The sequence below is a fragment of the Ornithorhynchus anatinus genome, chromosome 5, assembly GCF_004115215.2.
Source record: "Ornithorhynchus anatinus isolate Pmale09 chromosome 5, mOrnAna1.pri.v4, whole genome shotgun sequence".
Classification (NCBI taxonomy): Eukaryota; Metazoa; Chordata; class Mammalia; order Monotremata; family Ornithorhynchidae; genus Ornithorhynchus; species Ornithorhynchus anatinus.
Window position 1 is genome coordinate 34,667,247 of NC_041732.1, and position 23,882 is coordinate 34,691,128.

The window sequence follows — 23,882 nt, forward strand, 5'->3', positions numbered from 1 at the left end:
AACCAACACCAACATCATCACCATCCCGCAAGGGCGCCCCTTGAGCGGCGGCTTCTCCCCCGGGTCGGGGCAGCGGGGCAGGCCGCAGGGGCGCCCTTCTCCCCCTAGGGGGCGCAGGAGGGCGGCGCCGCTGGGGGGGGGGGAGGGGGGTGGCTGGGTGCGTGAGGTCTCGCGAGAACTGGGGGAGCGCGACGCTGCCGGAGCGGGGCCGGCGGGGATCTCGCGAGAGTTGGCGCGCCGGCGGCCGTGGCGGCGGCCTAGGGAGACGTCGAGGCGTGAGAGGACCGGCCGCCATCATGCAGTCGGACGATGTGAGTCTCCCTCTTCCTCCTCGGCATCTCCTCCTCCTCCTCCTCTTCTTCTTCTTCTTCTTTTTCTTCTTCTTCTTCCACCGTGGCCGTTGGTCCTCGCAGGGTCCCGCCTCTCCCCTCTTAATAATAACCCGCGGTCGGGCCGGTCCCTCTCTGGGGCCCAGCTGGACCTTCCCAGCGCTTAGCCCAGTGCTCCGCACCCGCTCAGCGCTCCACAAATAGCACTGAGTAAATGAGTAAAATCAATTTATCTATTTTGATGGCTTTGAGGCCTGTCTCCTTGTCTTGCTGTCTACCTCCCCCCCTTTTAGACCATGAGCCTGTGGTGGTTGGGCCGGGCCGGTCTCTCTCTGTTGCCCAGTTGGACCTTCCAAGCGCTTAGGACAGTGCCCTGCACCCGGTCAGCGCTCAATAAATAGCACTGAATGGACGGATGAATTTATCTATAATTCTTTTTAGCTATTTTGATGATATTGAGGCCTGTCTCCTTGTCTTCCTGTCTTCCTCCCCCCCTATTTTAGACCGTGAGCCCGTGGTTGTGCAGGGCCGGTCTCTCTCTGTTGCCCAACTGGACCTTCCAAGCGCTTAGCACAGTGCTCTGCACCCAGTCAGCGCTCCACAAATAGCACTGAATAAATGAGTAAAATCTATTTATCTATTTTGATGGCTTTGAGGCCTGTCTTCTTGTCTTCCTCCCCCCCATTTTAGACCATGAGCCCGTGGTTGTGCAGGGCCGGTCTCTCTCTGTTGCCCAGTTGGACCTTCCAAGCGCTTAGGACAGTGCCCTGCACCCGGTCAGCGCTCAATAAATAGCACTGAATGAACGGATGAATTTATCTATAATTCTTTTTAGCTATTTTGATGATATTGAGGCCTGTCTCCTTGTCTTCCTCCCACCCCATTTTAGACCATGAGCCCGTGGTTGTGCAGGGCCGGTCTCTCTCTGTTGCCCAACTGGACCTTCCAAGCGCTTAGCACAGTGCTCTGCACCCAGTCAGCGCTCCATAAATAGCACTGAATAAATGAGTAAAATCTATTTATCTATTTTGATGGCTTTGAGGCCTGTCTTCTTGTCTTCCTGTCTTCCTCCCCCCCATTTTAGACCATGAGCCCGTGGTTGTGCAGGGCTGGTCTCTCTCTGGGGCCCAACTGGACCTTCCAAGCGCTTAGCCCAGTGTTGTGCACGCGGTCAGCCCTCCATAAATAGCACTGAATAAATGATTAAAATCTATTTATCTATTTTGATGGCATTGAGGCCTGTCTCCTTGTCTTGCTGTCTGTCTCCCCCCGCCTTTTAGACCGTGAGCCCGTGGTTGTGCAGGGCCGGTCTCTCTCTTTTGCCCAGTTAGACCTTCCCAGCGCTTAGGGCAGTGCTCTGCACACAGTCATAGCTCCATAAATAGCACCGAATAAATGAGTGAAATCTATTTATCTATTTTGATGGCATTGAGGCCTGTCTCCTTGTTTTGCTGTCTGTCTCCCCCCTTCTAGACTGTGAGCCCATGGTTGGGCAGGGCCGGTCTCTCTCTGGTGCCCAGTTGGACCTTCCAAGCGCTTAGGGCAGTGCTCTGCGTGCGGTCGGCGCTCCATAAATAGCACCGAATAAATGAATGAATTCTGTTTATCTATTTTGATGGCATTGAGGCCTGTCTCCTTGTTTTGTCATGCTGTCTTCCCCCCCCCTTTAGACCGTGAGCCCGTGGTTGGGCCGGGATGGTCTCTCTCTGCTGCCCAATTTGACCTTCCAAGCGCTTAAGACAGCGCTCTGCACCTAATCAGCTCTTAACGAATACCATCACCACCATCATCACTCACCGCCCCCCCCCCCCATTTTACAAATGAGGGAACTAAGGCACAGAGAATAGTAATAATTAGGTTATTTGCTAAGTGCTTCCTACGTGCCAAGCACTGTTCTAAGCACTGGGGTAGTCAGGTTGGCCCAAATGGGGCTACTAGCCTTTACCCTCCTCCTTCTTCCCCCCCCACACATATACACACACACACGCATTTTACAGATGAGGGAACTGAGGCACGGAGAATAATAATTAGTATTTGCTAAGCGCTCACTATGTGCCAAGCACTGTTCTAAACGCTGGGGTAGATACAAGGTAATAGGGTTGTCCCATGTGGGGCTCCCAGGCTTCACCTTCCCCCCCGCCCCCATTTTACAGATGAGGGAACTGAGGCCCAGAGAATAATAGTAATAACGGTATGTAAGGGCTTACTGCGAATGTGTCGAGGACTGGGGAAGATACAGGGTGATCGGGCAGTCCCACGTGGGCCTCCCAGTCTAAACCGCCCCCTATTTTACAGATGAGAGAATTGAGGCACAGAGAATAATAATTATCACTATGGTATTTGCTAATAATAATAATAACATTGGTATTTGTTAAGCGCTTACTATGTGCAGAGCACTGCTCTAAGCGCTGGGGTAGACACGGGGTCATCAGGTTGTCCCACGTGAGGCTCACAGTTAATCCCCATTGTACAGATGAGGGAACTGAGGCGCAGGGAAGTGAAGTGACTTGCCCCAAATCACACAGCTGACAGGGGGCAGAGCCGGGGTAAGCGCTTGCTTGCTAAGCGCTTACTGTGTGCCAAGCACTGTTTTAAGAGATGGGGAAGATACATGGTAATCAGGTTGCCCCCAGGTGGGGCTCCCGGTCTTCATCCCCATTTTCCAGATGAGGGAACCGAGGCCCAGAGAGGGTAAGAGGCTTACCCAAAATGACACAGCAGACGAGTGGCAGAGTATCCCTCGCCGCCCCTGGTGGTGTCTCTTCGTACACCGTTGTTGTAATAATAATCTAATAATCATAACGGTGTTGTGAAGCGCTTACCGTCTGCACCCTTTAAAGCACCGGGGTAGATACAAGATTATCAGGTCGGACACGGTCCCGTCCCACGCGGGCCCCCGGTCCGGATTCCCATTTTGGAGATGAGGGAACTGAGGCACAGAGAAGTGAAGTGACTTGCCCGAGGTCACACAGGAGGGGTGTGGCGGAGCCGGGATCAGAATCCACGTCCTCCCGACTCCCCGGGCCCGTGTTCCTGCAGCAGGCCACGGTGCTCCCCGGTCCCCTGCCCGCCTCGGCTGCGCCGTCCGGCCAGGGAGCCCCAGCGTGTGAAGTCCGGGTGCCCGCCGCCGGGCCCGGGGAGCCGGCGGGAAGAAGTAAATTGGCTGGCCCGGGGACCCGGGCGACCGAAGCCGCACCGTGGGCGACCCGGGCCGAGTCCGGGCGACGGCGGGGGTCGCGCTCTCCCGGGTGCTTAGGACGGCGTTCTGCGGACGGTGAGCCCTCGATAGATATCGAAGCAGAAGCAGCGTGGCTCAGTGGAAGGAGCGCGGGCTTTGGAGTCACGGGTCATGGGTTCGAATCCCGGCTCGGCCACGCGTCAGCTGCGTGACTTCGGGCGAGTCACCGAACTTCTCGGTGCCTCACTCCCCTCATCTGTAAAATGGGGATTAAGACCGTGAGCCCCACGTGGGACGACCCGATCCCCCTGCGTCTACCCCAGCGCTTAGAACGGTGCTCGGCACAGAGTAAGCGCTTAACGAATACCAACGTTATTATTATTATTATGTCGCCGATGAGATTTAGTAAGAGAATCTTTTCTTTTTTTTTGTCTTCGCAGATCATCTGGGACACCTTGGGGAACAGGCAGTTCTGCTCCTTCAAAATAAAGTGAGAATCTGGAGCCCGGGGGGGCTGGTAGGCGGTCGGGTGCTGATGTTTGACCCCGTCGTCTCTCTCTCCTTTACCCAGAACCAAGACCCAGGGCTTCTGCCGGAACGAATACAGCGTGACGGGGCTCTGCAACCGCTCGTCCTGCCCCCTGGCCAACAGCCAGTACGCCACCGTCAGAGAGGAGAAAGGTGACTCGGCGGCTCGGTCCCCTCCCCCGCCTGCCGCCTGCCCGGCCGGCCCTTCCCGCCTCATTCTCCGGGCCCGCCGTGGAGGTGTTAATCGGTGCCTCCTCTCTCGCAGGCCAGTGTTATCTGTACATGAAGGTCATAGAGCGAGCGGCGTTTCCTAGGAGGCTCTGGGAACGGGTGAGTGAAGACAGGCGCTTCCCCCCGCCGCGGTCCGAAAAAGACCCGCGGACCGTAAGCTCCCGGTGGGCAGGGATCGCGCCGACCTACTCTCTTCTATTCGATAGTAGTCACTGAGCGCTTACTGGGTGCAGAGCACCGTGCTGAGCGCTCGGAATGGACAATGCGGCAACAGAGAGAGACAGTCCTGCCCCGTGACGGCCTGCCTAATGGGGGGAGGCAGACGGCAGAGCAGAACAACAGAACAAAAACAAGACGTTATCAAGATGAATAGACTCAAGGGGACGTACACCTCGTTAACAAAATAAATAGGGTGATAATATCGAGAAATGAGCACAGTATTAAGGGGAGGAGCAGAGGGAAAGGGGGAGGCTCAGTCCGGGAAGGCTTCTTGGGGGAGGTGAGCTCTCTCGTGTTGTACTTTCCCTGGCGCTTAGCACAGGGCTCGGCAGACGGTAAGCGCTCAATAAATGCCACCGACGGATGGGGGGGCCTGACCGAGACGATTCCAGCCCGGGGACCCCCGTGGATAGAGCGGAGCGCGGCGAGACCCTGCGCCAGCCCCCGACCCACCCCCCTCCCCGACAGGTCCGACTGAGCAAGAATTACGAGAGAGCCCTGGAACAGATCGACGAAAACCTCATCTACTGGCCCCGCTTCCTCCGGCACAAATGCAAGCAGCGGTTCACCAAGATCACCCAGTATCTCATCCGGATCCGGAAACTGACGCTCAAGCGGCAGTAAGTTTCAGGGTCCCCCACGCTCGCTCTCTCCCAGCGTCTAGCTTCTCCTGGCCGGATCGTGTGTCGGGTGGATTGGGGAGAAGAAAAGGCCTTATTTTAGAAACGAAGACTGTGCCATCGGGAAGCCGCCGTGCAAATGAAATAATACGGTCAAATTTTAAAAAAAATACATTAAAAAAACACAACCATATTCCAGATGCAGTATTTTACTGCTCCTCCCTGCCCTGGTGGCATCTTGCATTATGGAATTCTCAACCCAGGCAGAGAATTCCCAAGATCAGAGCCCTTCGGAGTACCGGACGAGGGGCATTTTACATGGAGCGTGAAGGTTGGGACCTTGAGCGGAAAGACAGCGACCAACTCCGTAGTAATAACTGAGGAGTCGAGGCACTTATTACGGGCCAGGCCCCGTACTAAATGGTGGGGTTGATGCAAGCTAATCAGATTGGAGACAATCCCTGCCCAAGGTCACGGATTCTAATCCCGGGTCCTGCTGTGTGACTGTGCCTCAGCGACCTCATCTGTAAAATGGGGATTAAGACCGTGAGCTCCATGTGGGGCGAGGACTTTGTCCGATCTGACCTTGTATCGGGTCACCCCGGTACTTAGGACGACGCTGGTCCCAGTGAGCGCTTAACAAATACAACTACTACTGTTATTAAGTAGAAGGGAAGACAGGTATCGAATTCCTACCTTGCAGGCGAAGAGACGCGGAGAAGCTCCGTGACTCGCCCGAGGCCCGAGAGTAGCCCCGTGGCGGGGAGGGGTTTGGAACCCAGGTCCCGTGGATCCCGGGTCTGTGGTCTTCCCGCCAGGCCGGGCCGAGGCCGCTCTCACGGGGTCTCTGGGGAGACCGACAGACTACTTCGTAAGGGGCTCTGACCGGGACGGGCCCGGCCCTCGTCCCTTTCCCTCACCGGTGTGTCGAAGCTCCCCCTTTGCGTGTGTGTCTGTTTCTCGCAGGAGGAAGCTGGTCCCCTTGAGCAAAAAGGTTGAAAGGCGAGAAAAGAGGAGAGAGGTAATTTTATTTTATTTTGGGGGGGGTTGAGGGGTGTCACGCTCTCGTTGGTCCCTGGGGTGAACGATGGCTCTGATCCTGGGCTGCCCGAGACCCTGAAGTTGGAAGGGCAGAGGGGCGGGATCTTCCGGGGGGCCGTCGGGGTCCTTTTTCTCTCTGCACGGCAGCAGCTCTAAGAGCTAAGGGTGAAGGGGGGAAGAGGGATGGGCTGTCCTGTGGTGGAAGCGCTACACGGAGCGGGAGGACACCGGGGATCCACGACGGTAGACCCTAGACTGTAAGCTCGGCCGCGGGCCGGGAACGCGTCCGGTTCATATCGTGCGCTTCGCTCGCAGCAAGTGCTCGGCCGACACCCCCGGCCGACTGACGGACAGCCGTGTCCTCACCTGCGACGCCGGAAGACCGGTCCTCTTTTCACCACCCTCCGCCGGGATACCGGGCGATCGTCGGTTCCCGGTGTGGGAACGACATCGCCGTTTCCACGGTCCGCGGCTGGGTCCCGGGACCCCGAGCGTTTAGAGTCGTTCCGCGGTGAGCGGGGAAACGACTCCGGGGCTGACCCTGGGGATCGTTCGGTGCCGCTGGCGGTCGGTTCCCTCGGGGACAGGTTGACGACAAAGGGCCCTCGTCGTCGCGTTAAGTATTTGAAGGTCGTCGACAGGCCGAGAATTAAAACGTACACTGCGGGATGCGCTCCCGGAGGCCGTAAAGTCCGGGTAGGCGGAACTGGCCTAAAACGTCGTACACCCGTCTCGACGACGGAGAGCCAGAGAGACAGCAGGGTCTAGCGAGCGGAGCTCGGGCCTGGGATTCAGAAGGGCCCGGGCCCTAATCCCGGCTCCCCCGCTCGTCCGCCGTGTGTCCCTAAGCAAGTCGGTTCTCTTCCCTGCCTCAGTCACCTCATCCGTAAAACGGGGATAAGACCGTGAGCCCCGAGTGGGACGGGGGCCGTGTCCAACCCGAACTGCTTGTGTCCACCCCGGCACTTGGTACGGTGCCCGGCCCCTAGTAAGCGCTTAACAGATACCGCCGTTATTTTGGTGGTTACCCTATCCCTCCAGTAAGGGGGAGCAGGGGACTCCGGGTCTCTGTCGGGATCCAGTGCGAGACCCAGGACGTTCATTGTCTTTGGCTCCGGTCCCGGGCCTCACCTCTGGCCCGAATCACGACTCCCCCGTTGACCGTAACCCACCCGGGCACCCGCTCACCGGATCCGCTTTTCGGAAACAAGCGTAGGAGCGGCCGGAGCCGGTGACCGGGGGCTCCTCGGCGTCTCGGGGCACCGGAGCAGGACGCCCTCGGTCGGTCAGTCAGTCGGTCGTATTTACGGAGCACTTACTGTGTGCAGAGCACTCGGCTTAGGGCTTGGAGAATACAGCGGCACTTTCTCATCTAGGAGCCTGTCGCTGCAGCTCCTTGGTGCTGGCCTTCAAGAGTTTCCATCATTTGGTACTTGCACCCCCGAGCCTCCCGATTAAAATCGAAGCGCCAGACCGACCTTGAGTTGGCTTAACCAGGCAGAACTTGGTTGCATTACTGACACCCCCCCACCCCCCTTAGTAACGGGAATTCATAGGTCTTCGCACGCTCTTAGACACATGCGGTTGATGGGATATTGGCCCCCGTCCTTTAACTCCTTACCCACTTGGTTTAGGACCCAGGCTTCGGGAGGGTAAGGGAGCCCGTCTTCACGTTAGATACACTGTTTTTAACTTCTCCATCTGGGCCGTGCCCTCACTAGACCGTCGGTAAGTGACGGCGGTAGTAATAAGCGCCGACTGGGTACAGAGGGCCGTATTAAGCATCGGGAAAGAATATAAAAGTTGGGAATCAGATGGCGTCCCTTGCCCGGGCTCACCATCTATAAAGGTCGTGGCACCCTCTCTTTCTCGCCTACCTACCAACGCCCTCGCTGGACTGGTCCTCGTCTCTGGAGACTCCGCGTCGGGCACCGTCCTAAGTGGGGGGGCGTAGATTCAGAGTCGGTCAGGTCGGACGCAGTCCGTGTCCCACGTGGGGCTCGGAGCCTGACGGGCCCGGGGAAGTGAAGCGACTTGGCCCGGGTCACACAGTAGAAAAGTGGCGGAGCTGGGATCAGACCCTAACCCTGACTCCCAGGCCCGTGCCCTAGTCCCAAGGCCGTGAGACTTGTGGGGAAGAAAGGGTATAGCTTAGACCCCTCTAGTGAAAGTCTTTTGATGAGTCACCGTAGAGGCGATTCTGGAAAGGCTTTGCAGAAGAATTTAAAGAAGGTGAGCGACGGTTCTAGGTCGAGTAAAGCCGGGAGACAAAACTCCCCGGCTGCGACCCGTCAGCTTTTCTCGGCCGAAGCCAGGACCTTCTTGGTGGTAGGGCAGTAAGACGGCCTCCCTTTCGTTCTGCTTCTAGGAAAAAGCGTTAATTGCGGCCCAGCTGGATAACGCCATAGAGAAGGAATTGCTGCAGAGACTGAAGCAAGAAACGGTGAGCGAGCCAAGCCCTTCCCCGCGCCGGGGGTCGCCAACTTCGTCTTTCAGACCGCCTGCGCGTGCCGGTCGAAACGGCAGGAGAGATCGGTCTTTCTTAATATTAGAATCGCTCGGACGGGCTCTTTGAGCGGGTCTTTTGGGATTCCCTCCCCTTCGTCGTCATGGACGGGTGGCCCGGCCCGTGACCGGTGGCACGGGCCCGGCCTCCCCGGGGACGTGCGGGGGACGGTCCTCCCGGGTGACGGACGCCGCCCTTTTTCGTCTTCCAGTACGGCGACGTCTACAACTTCCCCATCCACGCCTTCGACAAGGCCTTGGAGCAGCAGGAAGCCGAGAGTGAATCCGACTCTTCCGAGGCAGAGGGCGAGGAGGACGGAGAGGAAGATGAAGTAAACCTTACTGCCTTTGTTTGGCTGAGGAGGGTCGTAACTCGGGGTTCTTTTGGAGCCGAATCCGTTCACAGTCGTGAGGGAGGGGATAGTCCCCGTTCCTCGGCAGAAACACCCGGGTGGGCGTCACCGGAGTCCCAACGTGACCTGGGGCAAGGTTGGGGTCGCTCTTTGTAAGTACACTTTAAGTTGCCTGTAGCCAGATCCAATTTGCCATTCTCTGGAGTATGGAAAGAAAGGATATCAGCTCACCGCTTCTATTACAAAAGAAAAGGCACCGGGGTTTGTTTTTTTCCTTTTTCTTGTCCCCCGGAACAAAAGTGGGAGGGAGAGTGATTCTGGTACGGTTTGGACCTAAACTGCACGTTGCTTTCTTTTAGGATGCGGGGGAAAGGGAGTTTGTGGCAGATGACGAGATGGATGAAAGCGACCTGAGTGACTTTGAGGTAAGCTGGCCTTTCGGGCAAAGAGTGTCAGTTGTCCAGCTGCATCTGTTATCTCTTCCATCCTCTCTGCTTCTCTTCCCCCCTCTGTAGGATATGGATAAGCTGGAAGGGAGCAGCGAGGAGGAGGAGGAGGACGACGACGGCGACCAGAAAGTCAAAGGCAAGGGTAAAGCTCCTCCGAAAGGACCCGCACACCGCAAGCGAGCCTACGTGGAGATCGAGTACGAGCGGGAAACGGAGCCCGTGTCCAAAACCGAGGCCACCAGCTGAACACTTGGGCCCCGGTGCCCGCGCTTCTATTTAAAGACAGCCCTCGTCCCGTATCCGACTCTACGGCCGTAATACGCGACATCTGTGTCGACCGTTCACACCTTTTCCCGGATTACGAGGCGGTAAGCTTCCTGACCCCGAGGAAGCCTCCTAAAATGCCAGGAGTGCGATCTCCCCGGTGGGAGGTGGTGTGACGAAGAATCGCCTGGGGGGGAGGGTGGGTGGGTGGGTGGGTGAGAGAGAGAGAGAGAGAGAGAGGCGCACACGGGCCTCCTACCTGAGGTCTTTCCAGGCTGGCCTCATATCCCTATCCCCCCCGCCCGCCTCGAAAGCGAAGGAGTCGAGACCGGCGTCTGCCCTTCGCTTCCCCTCCGCCGCCTTGGACGGGAGGGAAACCCATCGGGGCCTAAGGGAGCATATCCGAGGCACCCAACTTTTTCCCGGGAAGGCGGACCGCCGCCGGGCCGGAAGGGAGAAACGACGACGACAGACCTTTCGAATAAAAGAGCGAAACTTTAAACGGCATCGCGTTCGGTTCCATCCGGGGGGGGTCCGTCGGCGTCTCGGACTTTCCTGACGCAGTCCCGGACCTTGCCGTCTTCACAGCTGTGGAGAAGCGGGGCCAGGAGATCCTGAAAGAGGGAAAAGGGGCTCGGGCACGTTCCGTTTCCCCTCCCCCTCTAGTTGGGTGCGGCGGGGGGGGGGGGGGGGGGCAAGACCCGGGAACGGGAGAAAGAGAGAGAGCGCGTGGGTGTGTCGGCCGCCCGGAGCCGCCTCCCGCCGCGAGCCGTGAGATTTTTGGCGTACTTCGACCTTACGCTGGTGACCACCCTTCGCTCTCCCTCCACGGTCGGGAGACGAGGCGAGGCGTTTCCAAACCGACAGTTAGGTGGTAAGGAAGGAGAAAGTCGTACTATCCTTTGGCTTTCTACCGTTGACCGTTAGAGTCTGACCTCGGGTTTAACTGAGAAGGGGCCCCGGCCTGAGTATTCAGAGTAAGCTCAGGCCGCCGGGTCACCGGCAGTGGCCTTCCCGGCACCCCAGCTGGGGGCTACCGGAAACGCAGGCCCAAGCCCGCTATCCGCACCCTCGTCCTTCCGGCGGTCTCCTCGCGAAGCTCGGGACTTGTGCTTGCCACCGGATTTTTTTCTTTCGCCCTCTGAAATCTCCAAGGGTAAGAAAAGGCCTTTCTCACCAATAACCTCGACTCCCTCCGTGCCTGGAGTCCGTCCTGAGCCGAGCCCTCTGCCCTCCGCTGCCCCGGACGGTTTTCAGATTACCGGAGAGGGGGAGAGGGCACCCGTTCTCCGCCGCCCATCCCCACCGCGCTCTCCCCGGCTGGAGGAAGACGCCGACGTGGCCCCGCTTTCGAAAATTCCCGCCGCCCTGCGCCCTCATCTCCCATCCTGGTTAGCCCCCGTCCTACCGCCCCTCTTGGCCTTCCCCAGTTCCCACCGCCGACTTGTGGGACCCGCCCCAGCGTTACCCAGACCTAACTCCCTAAGCGCTTCCTCTCGGGTTCGATCGATCGACGGCACCGAGCGTTTACGGCGTGCAGAGCACCGTACGGAACGCTCGGGAGCCTTAAATAGAGCAGAGTTAGCAGACACGCGACGTGGCAGGACCTCGGTCCTTGCTTAGGGGGTGCAGGGGACCGTGCCAAGCGCCGCGGAGAGTCCGCCGCAACGGTGCGTAGACGCGGTCTCTGCCCACGGGGAGGTTCCTCCAACCAAGTCTCCGGAAGGCGACGGGGACGCACGGCCCCGAAAGCCCCGTGGGGAGGTCGGGCGGGTGTCCGTGATGGGGGGGGAGAACCGCACTGGCGGCGTCCGACGACTCGACCGCGCGGCCGCCCGCTAGAGCCCGCCCTGCGCGCACCCCAGGCGCCGAGGGGACGCGCCGATACCGCCGTCCCATCGTTGGTAACCCGTCGCCTCAACTCCCCAACTTCCCAGGTGGAAGGCGGGGAGCAGCGTCCACGCGCGGTCCTCCGCGGGGGGCCGTCACCGCCGGGGAGGGACCGGGCGCGGGCGCGGGGTGGGAGCCGAGGTGCCCCCTCACGTACCTTCACCCGGCCTCCACAGCAGCGGTCCAGGAGGATGAGACATCCGGTGGCCTCCTCCAGGAGGGCGGCCTTCACGGGCTCGGGCGTCAGGCTGCGGTCCCGCGCCACGTCGCACACCATCTTCAACAGGGCCTTCAGCAGGACGTCGAGCCTGCGGGGCACTCTGGCCCGCGGGGGACGGGACGGGGAGGGGAAACCCGGTCAGCCCGGCCCCCGGGCCGAGGCGCTTGAGCGGTCGGGGCGCGGTGAACCGTTCTCTCCCCGCCAGCTCTGATTCCTCCCCGCCTCGTTACGGGTCCCTCCCAGACCGCACCGGGGTCTGACGGGCCTGGCGCGGCCGAGGGAGACGGGTAGCGCCAAGCAACAGTCCGGGCGGCGCGCGCGGAAACGGGCACGGTCTGCGGAGGGCCGGGATCACCGTGGCGTTCCACCGAGCCTTTACGTCGAGCACTGGACTGAGCGTGGGAGTAGATATAACGATAACGCTGGTATCGGTTAAGCGCTCGCTACGTGCCGAGCACCGTTCTGAGCGCCGGGGTGGACACGGGGGGATCAGGTCGCCCCCCGTGGGGCTCCCGGTCTTCGTCCCCATCTGACAGATGAGGTAACCAACCGGGGCCCAGAGAAGCGAAGCGACTCGCCCGCGGTCCCACGGCTGACGAGTGGCGGGGCCGGGACGCGACCCCACGCCCTCCGACTCCCGAGCCCGGGCTCCTTCCGCCGCGCCACGCTGCTTCTCGTACAGGGGTTAATACGAGAAGAATACACGAGAGGTCGATACGTGGGTCCGTCAGGTCGGACGCAACCCGTTCAACGTGGGGCTCGCGGCAGGAGTAGGAGGGAGAAACGGGTCCTCGACCCCCATTTTACAGAGGAGGAGACTGAGGCACGCTGAGGTTAAATGACTGGCCCGACAGTCGGGCGGTGGAGCCGGTATCGAAACCCAGGCCGCCCGACTCCCGGCCACGCTTTTTCCACGAGACTCTGCTGCCTCACGGCTCTGGGCCGGCCCCCTCCTTTTTGGGGGGGGGGGAGGGTGGTTTATTAAGCGCTCACTATGAGCTTAATAGCTGGGTACAGCTACATAAGCTTATACACTACGTGCTGGGGGCAGGGACGAGGTCGGACACCGTCCAGGGGGTCGGACGCGGTCCCTGTCCCACACGGGGCTCGCGGTCTTAATCCCCAATTTACACGAGGTTAAGAGGGGCACCGAGAAATCAAGCGACTCGCCCGAGGCCACGGTCAGTCGTATCGCCCGAGTGCCCGCCGTGGGCACGGCGCTCTCCTAAGCGCTCGGGAGAGTCCGGTACGTGACCTCGGGCGAGTCACCTCCCTCCTCGGTGACCCGTAAAGAGGGGACCGAGACCGCGAGCCCCGCGTGGGACGGGGACGGCGATGGACTCCGTCCGGATCCACCCCGGCGCTTAGCACGGTGGCCGGAACGGAAGCGCTTGACCGACACGATCGCCGTTATCATCGCAACGGTAACGTCGCTATCACTGAGACGCCTTCCCGGCCCCCGCGGAGCTTACGGTCCGGAGGAGCCAGACGACAGTAACGCTGGTGTTTACTGAGCGCTCACTATGTGCAGAGCGCTGTTCGAAGCGCTGGGATATACAGGGTGATCGGGTCGTCCCACACGAGGCTCACGGTCTTAATCCCCGTTTTACAGACGAGGGGACCGAAGCTCGGGGAGGCGAAGCGACTCGCCCGCGGCCACGCCGCCGCCGAGCGGCGGGGCGGGGATTCGAACCCATGACCTCTAAATTGATCTAATTTAATATATGTATAATATAAATCATAGATTGCAGTATATGATATACGAATACATTATATATTACTAACATCGTGTTTTATAATAATAAATTACATAATCTATTATTACGTATCGTATACGCTGGTATATATACTATTATATATCATTATACATCCCGTATAAAGATTATATCCCAGTATACGAATAATATACGTGAACGATACACAACACATACACAGATCATAATCTATCTAACCTAAATAAACGAGAGACGCGTACGGACCCGTCGGGCCCACCCGTCCTCGATCCCATCGCCCGTCTCCGGGCACCCCCCGAGGTGCCCGGAGAGGCGGTCGCCGGTCCGGGCCGCCCCGCTCCCCGGGGGCGGGTGCGAGAGGGGCCGCCTCCCCCCCCGGGGCGGGTCCTACCTGGGCCAGGCGTGCCGGATGGTGACTTTCAAGGTCTCCAGAATGGCCAAGCGGGCTTCCTCCTCGGGCCCGTCGTACACCTCCAGGTAGCTCACGACGACCCGCTCCAGCCTCTTCAGGTGCCGCGCCGTCAGGATCCCCAGGCTGCCCGGCGGGGAGGAGGGGAGCGCTCAGAAGGGCCGGGCGGGGAGGGGGGGGCGCCGGGGGGGGGGGGGGGGGGAGGGCGGTCCCGGCCGGCCCCTCACCTCTCCACGAAAGCGGGCAGGCTCCCGGCGTAGACCCTCCTCAGCAGCAGGCGCCGCTCCGGCTCCATGTGGGTCAGCACCAGCCGCAGCACGTCGTCCGTCGGGGAGTGGGAGCGCGGGCCGGGGGCGGCGGCCTGCCAGCGCAGGGGGCCCTCCACGACGGGCAGCAGGGCCAGCAGGCACCGGAGCGTCGCCTGAGGGGACGGACGGACCCGGGGGAAGGACGGGGGGGACCGAGGGAGGGAGGGAGGGAGGGCAGCGCCGCGGGACTCCCCCGCCCCCTCCGCCGCCGGCCGCTCGGTCCGGCGGGTGCACCGGGCGCTCGCCGAGAGCCCGGTAAGGAGTATTCGTTCAATGGTGTCTGCCGAGCCCTCACTATGTGCACAGCGCTGCACCGAGCGCTCGGAACGGACAGATCGGTAACAGATAGAGACGGTCCCCGCCCTCTGACGGGCTCACGGTCTGATCGGGGCCGACGGACAAGGACGACGGCACGTAAGGGCGGCGGCTCGGCACACGGTGAGCGCTCAGGAGACACGGCCGAACGAAGGGCCGGACGGCAGCCTCCCGGCCGACACGACGGCCGGCCTGGACTTCATCCGGCGAGGACCGGGTTCGGGGGAAGAGGCGAAGGGGGGACACGGGGATCGGTCTCAATCTCGAGCGGGTCAACGCGGAAGTGACTGCGGGTTGACGTCGACTGACAGTTAAGTCACCGCCCCGGCGCGGTGCAGAGACCCGGAGAGACGTCTCTCGGCTCTCTGGACGTCCCTCGGGTAGCGGCGAGCCCGGCCCCGGGAGTCAGAGGACCCGGGTCCCGATCCCGGCTCTGCCACCTGCCCGCCGCGCGTCCTCGGGCGGGACCGCTTCACTTCTGGGCCTCGGTTTCCTCGCCCGTAAGACGGGGACGGGGTCCTCCCCCCCCCCCCGGCCGAGATCGGGGGCCCCCTGAGGAACGGGGTGCGCGTCCAACCCGATCGCCTCGTATCTACCCCGGTCCTCGGCAGCTAGCGGGGACTCGACGGATACCGCGGTCGTTCGCCCCTCACCGGTGCCCGCGCCGGACCGGCGACGCCCCTCGGTGACCGGTACGTCGGGCCGAGCGGGAACTGACGGTCCACGGGGGCAAGGCTCGGCGGACCATTCCCGCTTTATCCGTTCGACGGTATCTACTGAGCGCCTACCAGGTGCCGAGCGCCGTGCGACGCGCTCGGAATCCACTTCCCACCTTCCCCTGGGTCCAGTTACCTGGATGAGACTGGGCTCTGGCGTGTACAGGTGGTTGAAGAGGGCGTGGTACACGACCTGGTCCCTGTTATACTGGCGCAGGTCGGCAGCTGGCTGCAGCAAGACGGAGAACGCGGGTTAAAAAGGAAGGGCGGGGGGGGGGGGGGGGCGGCAAGCGAGCCGCGTTCGGCAGTTCGACGTGGCAGGAGCGGAGCCGCCGCTCCGAAATCTTTCCTTCACGGACGGCAGCACTCTCTCTCCTTTCACGAGCTCCCCGTCAGCTGGGTGGCCGTGGGCGACCGAGGCCCAGAGAAGTGAAGCGGCTCGCCCACGGTCACACGGCTGACAAGTGGCAGAGCCGGGAGTCGGACCCGTGGCCTCGGACTCCGAAGGCACGCTGCTAGCGAGGGGGAGGCCAGCTGCTACGAGTCAAAACTCCCCCGTGCCGGGCAGCGGCGGCACGGGAGAGAGTCGAGGGCGGAGACTCGAGTTTACCGCGCGGAAGGCGGCGGCGAACCGCTGCCGGATTGGTTTTTACCAGGGAGACTCTAAGGACGCGGTATTCATTCATTCGGTCGTATTTATTGAGCGCTCACTATGTGCCGAGCGCTGTACCGAGCGCTTGGAACGGACAAACCGGCCACGGACGGAACGACGGGACGGTACCGGAACGATTGCGGACGGAGGCGGGGCGGCCCGGGAGAGCCGCGTCCCCGGAGTCGCTAGGGGTCGGAGACGACCGGACGGCCCGTCTTTCCAGGTTTAGATAGGGGAGGGTTCCCTGGACCGCCATTCCAAAAAGCGCCCCGAACGGTCCGAGGGTTGACCCTCCGGGGCGGCAGTTGGCTCGCCCGGACTCCCGCCGGCAAGTCCCGCCTCGGGTTCCTCGGCCGCCCCAGGTGAACGTGCCGCGCGGTCCCGGTGGTCCGTTCCCAGCTGACGAATCGAGCCACCTCCTCTAAGACGACCCGGCTGCGTTGCCGGCTCGGGACGGCGCTTTGCGCACAGTGGGCGTCCGATAACTACGACGGAAGGACCGTCCCGCCGTCCCACCCCTCTGACCTACGGGCTGCGGTCGACGGTCTGGGGAGGGGAGGGGAGGCTCCGCGTGGGCCGGGACCCCTCGATTCTATCGACCGCCGTCGTTCTCGTCCGTCCGTCTCCCCCGATTAGACCGTGAGCCCGTCGAAGGGCGGGGACCGTCTCTATCCGTCACCGACCTGTACCGTCCAGGCGCTCGATACGGTGCTCCGCACGCGGTGAGCGCTCAATAAATACTATCGAACCAACGAATGACTGGGCTCCATTCGAGCGGAGCCGCCGCCCGGACAGGGGCCGCGCCTTTCCTCTTCCCCCACTCCCTTCTGCATCACCCCGACTCGCTCCCTTTGCTCTTCCCCACCTCCCGGGCCCACAGCACTCACGTGCTCATCTGTCATCGTTTCAGACTTCTCCGGGCCTCGGTTCCCTCCTCTGCAAAATGGGGACTGACCGTGAGCCTCACGTGGGACGACCCGATGACCCCGTATCTCCCCCGGCGCTTAGAACGGTGCTCCGCGCGTAGCGGGCGCTTAACGGATACCGACATTATCACCCGTACTGAGGTCCGTCTGCCCCTCTCTAGACTGCAAGCTCGTTGCGGGCAGGGAACGTGTCTGGTTTTTTGTTGCACTGGACTCTCCCGAGCGCTCGGCGCGGTGCTCTGCCCGGGGTAAGGGCTCGCTAAAGACGACTGAACGAACGGCCCGGGAGGCCCGGCCCTGCTCCGCGCAGAAGCTGGAGTCCACAAAGAGCTAGTCTCCCCAGCTGCTAGACCGCCGGATGCTACGGCTGGCGGCGTGGCTCGGTGGAAAGAGCCCGGGCTTGGGAGTCAGAGGTCACGGGTTCGACTCCCGGCTCCGCCACCTGTCAGCTGGGTGACTGTGGGCGAGTCACTTCACTTCTCTGGGCCTCAGTTCCCTCCTCTGGAAGATGGGGATTGACCGTGAGCCTCACGGGGGACGACCCGATGACCCTGGATCTCCCCCGGCGCTCAGAACGGCGCCGTGCACGTAGTCGGCGCTTAACGGACGCCGGCATTATTACGTCGAGGGGGAAGGGGACACGGACCGCGGCCGGGGGACCGTCGTTCGGCCCCTCATTCGGGATTCTTGCGTTTTCAATGCCCTCCCCGCCGAGGTCTGTAATTTACCTTTTCTTCACGCCCATCCTCCCTCCCCCGGAGTGCGAGCCCCGGGTCCGAACCGTGTTCGCCCCGGGGCTCGATAAGCACCACGGTCAACTGAAGACCACTGGAGATTTGAGGTGGAAGGTTCGAGGGCTCGCAGTAATGTGCCGGAGGGCTTAGAAGAGGCTACGGGGACCGTCAGACCAAGAGAGCCTTTTTTAAGATAGGTCGGAGGTGTTAGAAACCTTACAAACCAGTCGTCTCTCCGCTCTCTTAACGGCTCTGGTTGAAGTTGGATGCGGGGGGCGGGCGGGGCCGAACGCCAGATGCAGTCCGGGGCCCCGCATCTCGGCGAGGACATCGGAGAAGGACGGCGGAGTCATCGAGATCCTTAGGGGTTAGGGTGGGACGGCTTCCGAGCGGGGCCAAATCGCGCGGATCAGGACCGCAGTTCGGAAGGACGCTAGCCCAACGGGGTAGAGATTCACAGCATCGGAGAGCTCGGAGCCGAAGGGGACACGCGGGCGGATCCTACGTTGGGAGGAGGTGGCGTCCGTCTGAGCTTAACGGCGGTAGGATCCAACCAAGCCCGGGGGAACGATTCCCGCGGGGCATACTGAGTGAACGCGATCCACCTTCCTACGGTAACTCGCAAGAGCATCGGCAGGTTCAAGATAAATCGGGGAAAAGGCACGGTTTATCGGTCGCTTACGCTTCCGTCCTCAGTAGTCCCGATAAAAACGAGGACGATGACGGCAAGGGACGGGCCACTCTCTGTCCTCCCGCTTCATCAACTGAGAACGGGCTCTACCCGTCGGTCGATCGATCGGCGGTACCGGCTGAGCGCCGGCTACGCGCGGGGCGCTCCGAGCGCCCGGGAGAGTCCCGGACCGCGGAATCAAGCAGCCCCGATCCCCGGGGAATCCTTACCACGTTGAGGATGATGTGATGGAGGCAGTCGACCCCGAGGATTTTGTTTTCCGTCTGGTAGTCATCCGACATGAGCAACGCCGGGGGCAGGACCTTTTCCAGGTAGCGGCTCAGCCAGGGGCGAGTGACCTGGCGCAGCGTCCAGGAGAACACGTGCCGGGTGGCGGGGTTCCTCTTCCAACATTCCCTAAAAGTCGCGGAGAGGGACAACGGGAGATCGGGGCAGGGACACCACCTGGAGGCTCCCGGGCCTCCGGAGACTCCTCCCGCCGTGCAACCTCTTACGATCTCCGGCGCGTATCCCGCCGCGGTATAAATTTTCCTTAATCGGCAGACACCCGCCGATCGAGTGGGTGTCGAACCGGAAACGGCATCGGGCTCCTCGGTTCTTTTTCTTGGCCTGTTAGGAGTTTTCAAGCGGGTACTAATAATGATGAGGAGTTTTTTTTGCAGTTACATCAGCATTCTTCTGTTGCTGCTGTTTTTAAATGGTATCCGTTAAGCGCTCGCTATGTGCCAGGCACTGTACTGGGTGCCGGATGGATACGGATTAATCAGGTTGGACCCGGTTCGTGCCCACGTGGGGTTCAGAGTCTTGAGCCCCATTTTACAGATGAGGCTACTGAGGCGCAGAGAAATTCCGCCGTTGGTATCTGTTAAGCGCCCGCTATGCGCCGAGCACCGTTGGAGCCGGGATTAGAACCCCCGACCTCTGACTGCCAAGCCCGGGCTCTTTCCCGCTGAGCCACGCCGAGGGACTTGCCCGAGGTCGCACGGCAGACAAAGGGTGGAGCTGGGATCTAGGAGCCAGGCCCTTCTGACTCCCAGGCCCGCGCTCTTTCCGCTAGGCCACGCCGTGAACTAAATCCCCAGGGTCATTGTCCAACTGACCGAACGATCAAGGTTCAACGTCTCGGGGGCAGAATTCCCAATTTAGCTCAAGCAGCCGTCACCAGATTTTCATTCCCAATCCCCCCACGCGGTGGAAAAAACTGACCCCTCAGGGCGTCGACGTCATCGGCAGCGGTATTTACTGAGCGCTCTGTCCCCCTAGCCCGGAAGGAGGCTTGTGGTGGGCAGGGAGTGTGTCCGTTATAATAACGATAATGATGTTGGTATCTGTTAAGCGCTCACTACGCGCGCAGAGCACCGTTCTAAGCGCCGGGGGAGACACGGGGTCATCGGGTCGTCCCACGTGAGGCTCGCCGTCTTAATCCCCATTTTCCAGAGGAGGGGACCGAGGCCCAGAGGAGCGAAGCGACTCGCCCGCGGTCCCACGGCTGCCAGGCGGCGGAGCCGGGGTTCGAACCCCCGACCCCCGACTGCCGAGCCCGGGCTCCCTCCGCCGAGCCACGCCGCTTCCGCTCCCGGGAAGCGCTCAGTAAATCCCACCGACCGCGCGCCACGCGCCGGGGAGACCGCGGGGCGACGGAACCGGCCGGCGCGCCCCGCCCCCCCCCCCCCCCCGCCCGCGGCCCCCGCCCACGGCAGGCTCACTTGTTCAGTTCGGGTTTGAGGAGGCCCAGGACGCCCGAGAAATTCCCTTCGCCGTCTCCGTCCCCTCCTCGGAGGAATTCCGCCACGGAACCACAGCCGGCGACCCGCAGGAGCAGAGCTAACACCTCCCGGCTCGTCGTCCGGGAGCCGGGGCCGGTCCAGGGCCGCTCCGGGCCGTGGGTGACGGCGAAGACGTAGACGGGGCCCGCCAGCTCGCTCAGCGCCCGCTCCGCCGTGCCGGGTTTCAAGGCCCCTCGGGCCGTTTCCAGTTTCCCCAAGAGCAGGAGGAAGGCCGAGCCCACCTCGGCCGCCCTCTCCGCCGCGTCGCCCGGCCGGGGGCCGCCGGCCCCCGCGTCCGGCTCGTCCCGGGGCGGGACCGCGTGGCCGCACAGGGCCCTCGCCACCTCCTTCAGCGCTCGCAGGGGCTCGTCGGGGCCCTCGAAGAGCCGGCGCCCGTCGGTACCCTGGAGCAGGGCGCGCAGGTCCTTGACCGCGGCGTCCCCGGGGGTCCCGGGCCGGTCCCCCCGGGGGGCGAGGCGCCGCAGGATCCGGGCCAGGGCCCGCGCCGGGGCCGCGGCCCCCGAGGCCGAGGGGGCACCTTCCAGCCGCAGGGACTCCAGGCCGGAAGCCAGCTCCATTCCCCGCGTTCGGGAAGCTCGGGGAGCGCCACGCCGGGACGGCCCCTCGGGAGGAAACCGCGTCCCTGCGAGAGAGAGCGACGGGGGTCGGCGCTCGTTCACCCGTCCGTCGCGTTCGATAATAGCGTCGGTGTGGGTGAGGCGCTTACCGGGGGGCCGGGCACCGTTCCAAAGCGCCGGGGCGGCCGCGGGGTCATCAGGTCGTCCCACGGGAGGCCCGCGGTTAATCCCCATTTCCCAGATGAGGCAACCGAGGCCCAGAGAAGCGAAGCCACTCGCCCACAGTCACGCGGCCGACGGCAGAGGCGGGAGTCGAACCCGTGACCCCCGGCTCCCAAGCCCGGGCTCTTGCCACCGGGTTTGCTGATCGCTTACCGGGCCGAGCGCCGTACCGAGCGCTCGGGAGGGGACGGGAGCGGCCGGGGCCCGGGCTCGGGAGGCCAGAGGTCACGGGTTCGGATCCCGGCTTCTCTGGGCCTCGGTGACCTCATCTGGAAAACGGGGGTTCAAACTGGGAGCCCCGCGAGGGACGACCCGATCGCCTCGCATCCTCCCCGGCGCTTAGCGCTTTGCCCGTGGTAAGCGCTCAAAAAAAAAACAAAACCGGACACCTGCCCACGGCGAGGTCACGGTTTGGAGATCTCTAACTTCTCGTCCCCCGCCGTTCCCCCTCCGTCGGCCCACTTCCAGGCACACGAGATTTAGGGTGACGGGAGCTGGCCTCAGCTCGGGAGAAAAGTCTGGCACGGAGGAATCCCTCCTCCCCCGCCCCCCAAAATCGGTGCAGCGAAGCGTTTTATGACTGGTAAATGACCCACCGGTGGCAAAGGTTGGGAGACGGTGACCCTCCCTCGGCCCCGGGTGTCCCACCCGGCGGAACCCACCGACGATGATGACAATTCCAGCATTCCTCGGGCTTTAACAGGCGTCCAACGCCGCTCTAAATGCCGGCGGAGATACGAGGTTAGATCGGTCGCGGGCCCTGGCCCGCGGGGAGCTCGCGGTCTTCGTCCCCATTCTCCAGACGCGGCAACTGAGGCCGAGGGAAGCGACTCGCCCGGAGGCCACGCGGCGGACAGGCAGCGGGGTAGAGGCGCCGGGGCGTCGTACTTTCCCGAGCGCTTGGTACAGCGCTCTGCGCGCAGCAGGCGCTCAGTAAATACAATTGAAAGGATTAATAATGATTACGGTATTTGCTAAGCGCTTACCATGTGCAGGGCACTGGGCTAAGCGCTGGGGTACGTACGTGTGCCAAGCAGTAAGTGCTGGGGTAGATACCCAGCGTGGCTCAGCGGCAAGAGCCCGGGCTTGGGAGTCAGGGGTCACGGGTTCGACTCCCGCCTCTGCCACTCGTCAGCTGGGTGACTGTGGGCGGGTCACTTCACTTCTCTCTGCCTCAGTTCCCTCATCCGTAAAATGGAGATTAAAACCGTGAGCCCCACGTGGGACCACCCGATGACCCCGGATCTCCCCCAGCGCTTAGAACGGTGCTCTGCACGTAGTAAGCGCTTAACATATAGCCACATTATTATTAGTATGCGCTCGACAAATATCATCACCACTAGCGTGGCTCAGTGGCAAGAGCCCGGGCTTGGGAGTCAGAGGTCATGGGTTCGAATCCCAGCTCCGCCACCTGTCAGCTGTGTGACCGTGGGCGGGTCACTTCACTTCTCAGGGCCTCGGTTCCCGCATCTGGAAAATGGGGATCGAGACTGGGAGCCTGAGGTGGGACAACCTGATGACCCCGAATCTCCCCCAGCGCTCAGCACGGTGCTCTGCACGTAGTAAGCGCTTAACAAATAACAACATTAGTAGTAGTAGTAAGCGCTCAACAAATACCATCATCATCATCATCGTCACTAGCGTGGCTCAGTGGAAAGAGCCCGGGCTTGGGAGTCAGAGGTCCCGGGTTCGAATCCCGGCTTATACCCACATTATTACAGTCTAATCGGGGGAGACGGCCAAGAACAATAGCAACGAATAGAATCGAGGATGGTATCAGTTCAGCTCTAATAATAATAATGTTAGTGGTTGTTAAGCGCTTGACTAGGTGCAGGGCACCGTTCTAAGCGCTGGGGCAGATACAGGGGAATCAAGTTGGCCCACGTGGGGCTCCCAGTCTCCATCCCCATTTTACCGATGAGGGAACTGAGGCCCAGAGAAGTGAAGTGACTGGCCCAAGGTCCCACAGCTGACGAGTGGCGGGGCGGGGATTAGAACCCACGACCTCTGACTCCCCAGCTCGGGCTCTTGCCACTGGGCCACGCTGCTTCTCTGCCTACGGGCCGGCTCTGTGGCAAGAGAGTCCGAGGTCATGAGTTCGAATCCCAGCCCGGCCACTCGTCAGCGGCGGGACTGTGGGCCCGTCACTTCCCTTCTCCGGGCCTCAGTGACCTCATCTGGAAAATGGGGATGAAGGCGGGGAGCCCCACGTGGGACGACCTGATTCCCCCGTGTCTCCCCCAGCGCTTAGAACAGTGCTCTGTCTCAACTGTCTATATTTTCGTTACCCTATTTATTTTGTTGATGAATTGTACATCGCCTCGATTCTATTTAGTTGCCATCGGTTTTTACGAGATGTTCTTCCCCTCGACGCTGTTTAGTGCCATCGTTCTCGTCCGTCCGTCTCCCCCGATGAGACCGTGAGCCCGTCAAACGGCAGGGACCGTCTCTATCTGTCGCCGACTTGTTCGTCCCAAGCGCTCAGTACAGTGCTCTGCACAGAGTAAGCGCTCAATAAATACTATTGAACAGAAGAGAACATAGTAAGCGCCTCCCAAATACCACCATTATTAACACGTGCCACCAAAGGGGGAGGGGCAGGGGAGAGGGCTCCCAGGCAAAACTATCTAAAAGAGAACAAAAATAAAGGTTACAGACTCAAAGCGGGGACCCACAGGCGGGTGGCGATCAGATTCGCAGCAGCCAAAGATGGAGGATTGTTATTATTTCTTCCTCTTCCTCCTCCTGCAAGAAGTCTTGCTCCTGGGCTGGTCCTTTCCCAGACTCCCCCGCGAGCCTCCTTTCCGAACTACCATTCTGCTGCGCGACGCGGCCGTAAAGCGCCCGCCGCGTTTGCGACGCTCCTTTCCGGCAGGGGCTCCAAGAGGAAGCCGAAGAGTCGGCGGGAGGGGCGCGCGGACCTCATTTGCATACGCCGTGGCGCACGGGGTTAGGGGGGGGGTCGCCGCGCCTTTCTCTCCAGGCGGGCTTTGGGAGGGACAGAA

General features: G+C 61.6%; 2 protein-coding genes across 6 annotated transcripts; one reads left to right on the forward strand and one right to left on the reverse strand.

Moving 5' to 3' along the window:
- Nucleotides 1-222: 222 nt before the first annotated feature.
- MAK16 (MAK16 homolog) lies at nucleotides 223-9,914 on the forward strand. The gene is made up of 10 exons (XM_001505417.6): nucleotides 223-311; nucleotides 3,948-3,997; nucleotides 4,079-4,188; nucleotides 4,301-4,365; nucleotides 4,954-5,105; nucleotides 6,072-6,126; nucleotides 8,515-8,589; nucleotides 8,864-8,983; nucleotides 9,364-9,429; nucleotides 9,520-9,914. Exons 1-10 carry the CDS (start codon nucleotides 297-299, stop codon nucleotides 9,697-9,699), a joined length of 888 nt encoding a protein of 295 aa, XP_001505467.2. The 5' UTR covers nucleotides 223-296; the 3' UTR covers nucleotides 9,700-9,914.
- Nucleotides 9,915-10,192: 278 nt separating this feature from the next.
- Nucleotides 10,193-23,766, reverse strand: TTI2 (TELO2 interacting protein 2). Of its 5 annotated transcripts, none has more exons than XM_039912007.1 (8): nucleotides 23,536-23,766; nucleotides 20,018-20,720; nucleotides 16,848-16,896; nucleotides 15,445-15,537; nucleotides 14,197-14,390; nucleotides 13,952-14,095; nucleotides 11,765-11,927; nucleotides 10,193-10,331 (listed from the first exon to the last, which is right to left on the reverse strand). In XM_039912007.1, exons 2-8 carry the CDS (start codon nucleotides 20,653-20,655, stop codon nucleotides 10,215-10,217), a joined length of 1,398 nt encoding a protein of 465 aa, XP_039767941.1. In that variant the 5' UTR covers nucleotides 20,656-20,720; nucleotides 23,536-23,766; the 3' UTR covers nucleotides 10,193-10,214. The 5 variants fall into 5 exon arrangements, with proteins under 5 accessions (XP_039767941.1, XP_028920272.1, XP_028920269.1 ...); XM_029064439.2 differs by lacking the exon at nucleotides 16,848-16,896 and adding an exon at nucleotides 18,521-18,707 and having other exon boundaries at nucleotides 23,553-23,762; XM_029064436.1 differs by lacking the exon at nucleotides 16,848-16,896 and adding an exon at nucleotides 18,521-18,707 and having other exon boundaries at nucleotides 23,536-23,762.
- Nucleotides 23,767-23,882: the final 116 nt, after the last annotated feature.

Bases quoted from the DNA above. Each gene is read 5' to 3' on its own strand.
- MAK16 (XM_001505417.6), top strand. The intron at 4,189-4,300 runs GTGACTCGGCGG...CCTCTCTCGCAG, and splicing joins CACCGTCAGAGAGGAGAAAG to GCCAGTGTTATCTGTACATG. The intron at 8,984-9,363 runs GTAAACCTTACT...GCTTTCTTTTAG, and splicing joins AGGACGGAGAGGAAGATGAA to GATGCGGGGGAAAGGGAGTT.
- TTI2 (XM_029064439.2), bottom strand. From the start codon at position 20,655: ATGGAGCTGGCTTCCGGCCTGGAGTCCCTGCGGCTGGAAGGTGCCCCC. The intron at 18,708-20,017 runs GTGAGCCTGCCG...CGCGACTTTTAG, and splicing joins CTCAAACCCGAACTGAACAA to GGAATGTTGGAAGAGGAACC. The intron at 15,538-18,520 runs GTAAGGATTCCC...GTCTTGCTGCAG, and splicing joins ATCACATCATCCTCAACGTG to CCAGCTGCCGACCTGCGCCA.